Source organism: Brassica oleracea, chromosome C8 (assembly GCF_000695525.1).
Source record: "Brassica oleracea var. oleracea cultivar TO1000 chromosome C8, BOL, whole genome shotgun sequence".
NCBI lineage: Eukaryota > Viridiplantae > Streptophyta > Magnoliopsida > Brassicales > Brassicaceae > Brassica > Brassica oleracea.
In genome coordinates, this window is record NC_027755.1 from 10,898,593 (window position 1) to 10,899,315 (window position 723).

Below are 723 nucleotides of genomic sequence, written 5' to 3' on the forward strand. Positions count from 1 at the left end.
AGAAAGCATTTTTCACATCCATTTGCCAAAGATCTCACCCAAGGTTGGTTACAACTGATAGTACAATCCTAATGGTATGGAGCTTTGCAACAGGTGAAAAAGTATCAATGTAATCCTCTCCATAGGTTTGTGTGAAACATCTTGCTACCAGCTTTGTCTTACGCCTATCAATCTTCCCATTAGGTAAATACTTGATGGTGAAGATCCACTTGCATGACACAGCTCTCTTCCCCTTAGGTAACTCACTCTCATACCATGTATCATTTCTAATCATGGCATCAGCCTCATCATTGACTGAATCCCTTCACTCTTGAATCAGCATTGCTTCTTCATAGCTTCTTGGCACATAGCTTTCATCTAAGCTTACCATAAAGGAGTAGTGCTCTTCCGGAAACTCAGCAAATGAGCACACAGCTTAGGAAGAATGCTCCACAGCCTGGGCATTGTAGTACACTCTCGTGTTTACCCAGTTTCTCGTGTTTGCCCACTCGGAAGCATCCCTCCTTATTCGTGTGCTTCTTCTCAAAGGAACTTCTACTTGTTCCTCAACAACTTCTTCTTGTATCTGGATTTCTTCTCCAGCTTCCTGACCTTCATTCTGAACTTCTCTTACTGATTCATCTCCACTTTGGACAGGAGAATCTGAGCCTTGATCTTCTAGACCTCCAGCTTCTTCTGAGCCTTGATCTTTTAACCCTTCAGCTTCAGATTCACTTCCCCCCT

General features: G+C 43.0%; 1 protein-coding gene across 1 annotated transcript in view; it reads right to left on the reverse strand.

Annotated features, from left to right (window-relative positions):
• Nucleotides 1-415: 415 nt before the first annotated feature.
• The window catches only part of LOC106308637, a 3,960-nt gene continuing 3,652 nt past the window's right edge, over nucleotides 416-723 (reverse strand). The window contains exon 7 of the mRNA XM_013745777.1: nucleotides 416-721. Within this exon, the coding sequence (XP_013601231.1) occupies nucleotides 416-721 (306 nt within the window). The remainder of the gene's footprint in view (nucleotides 722-723) is intronic.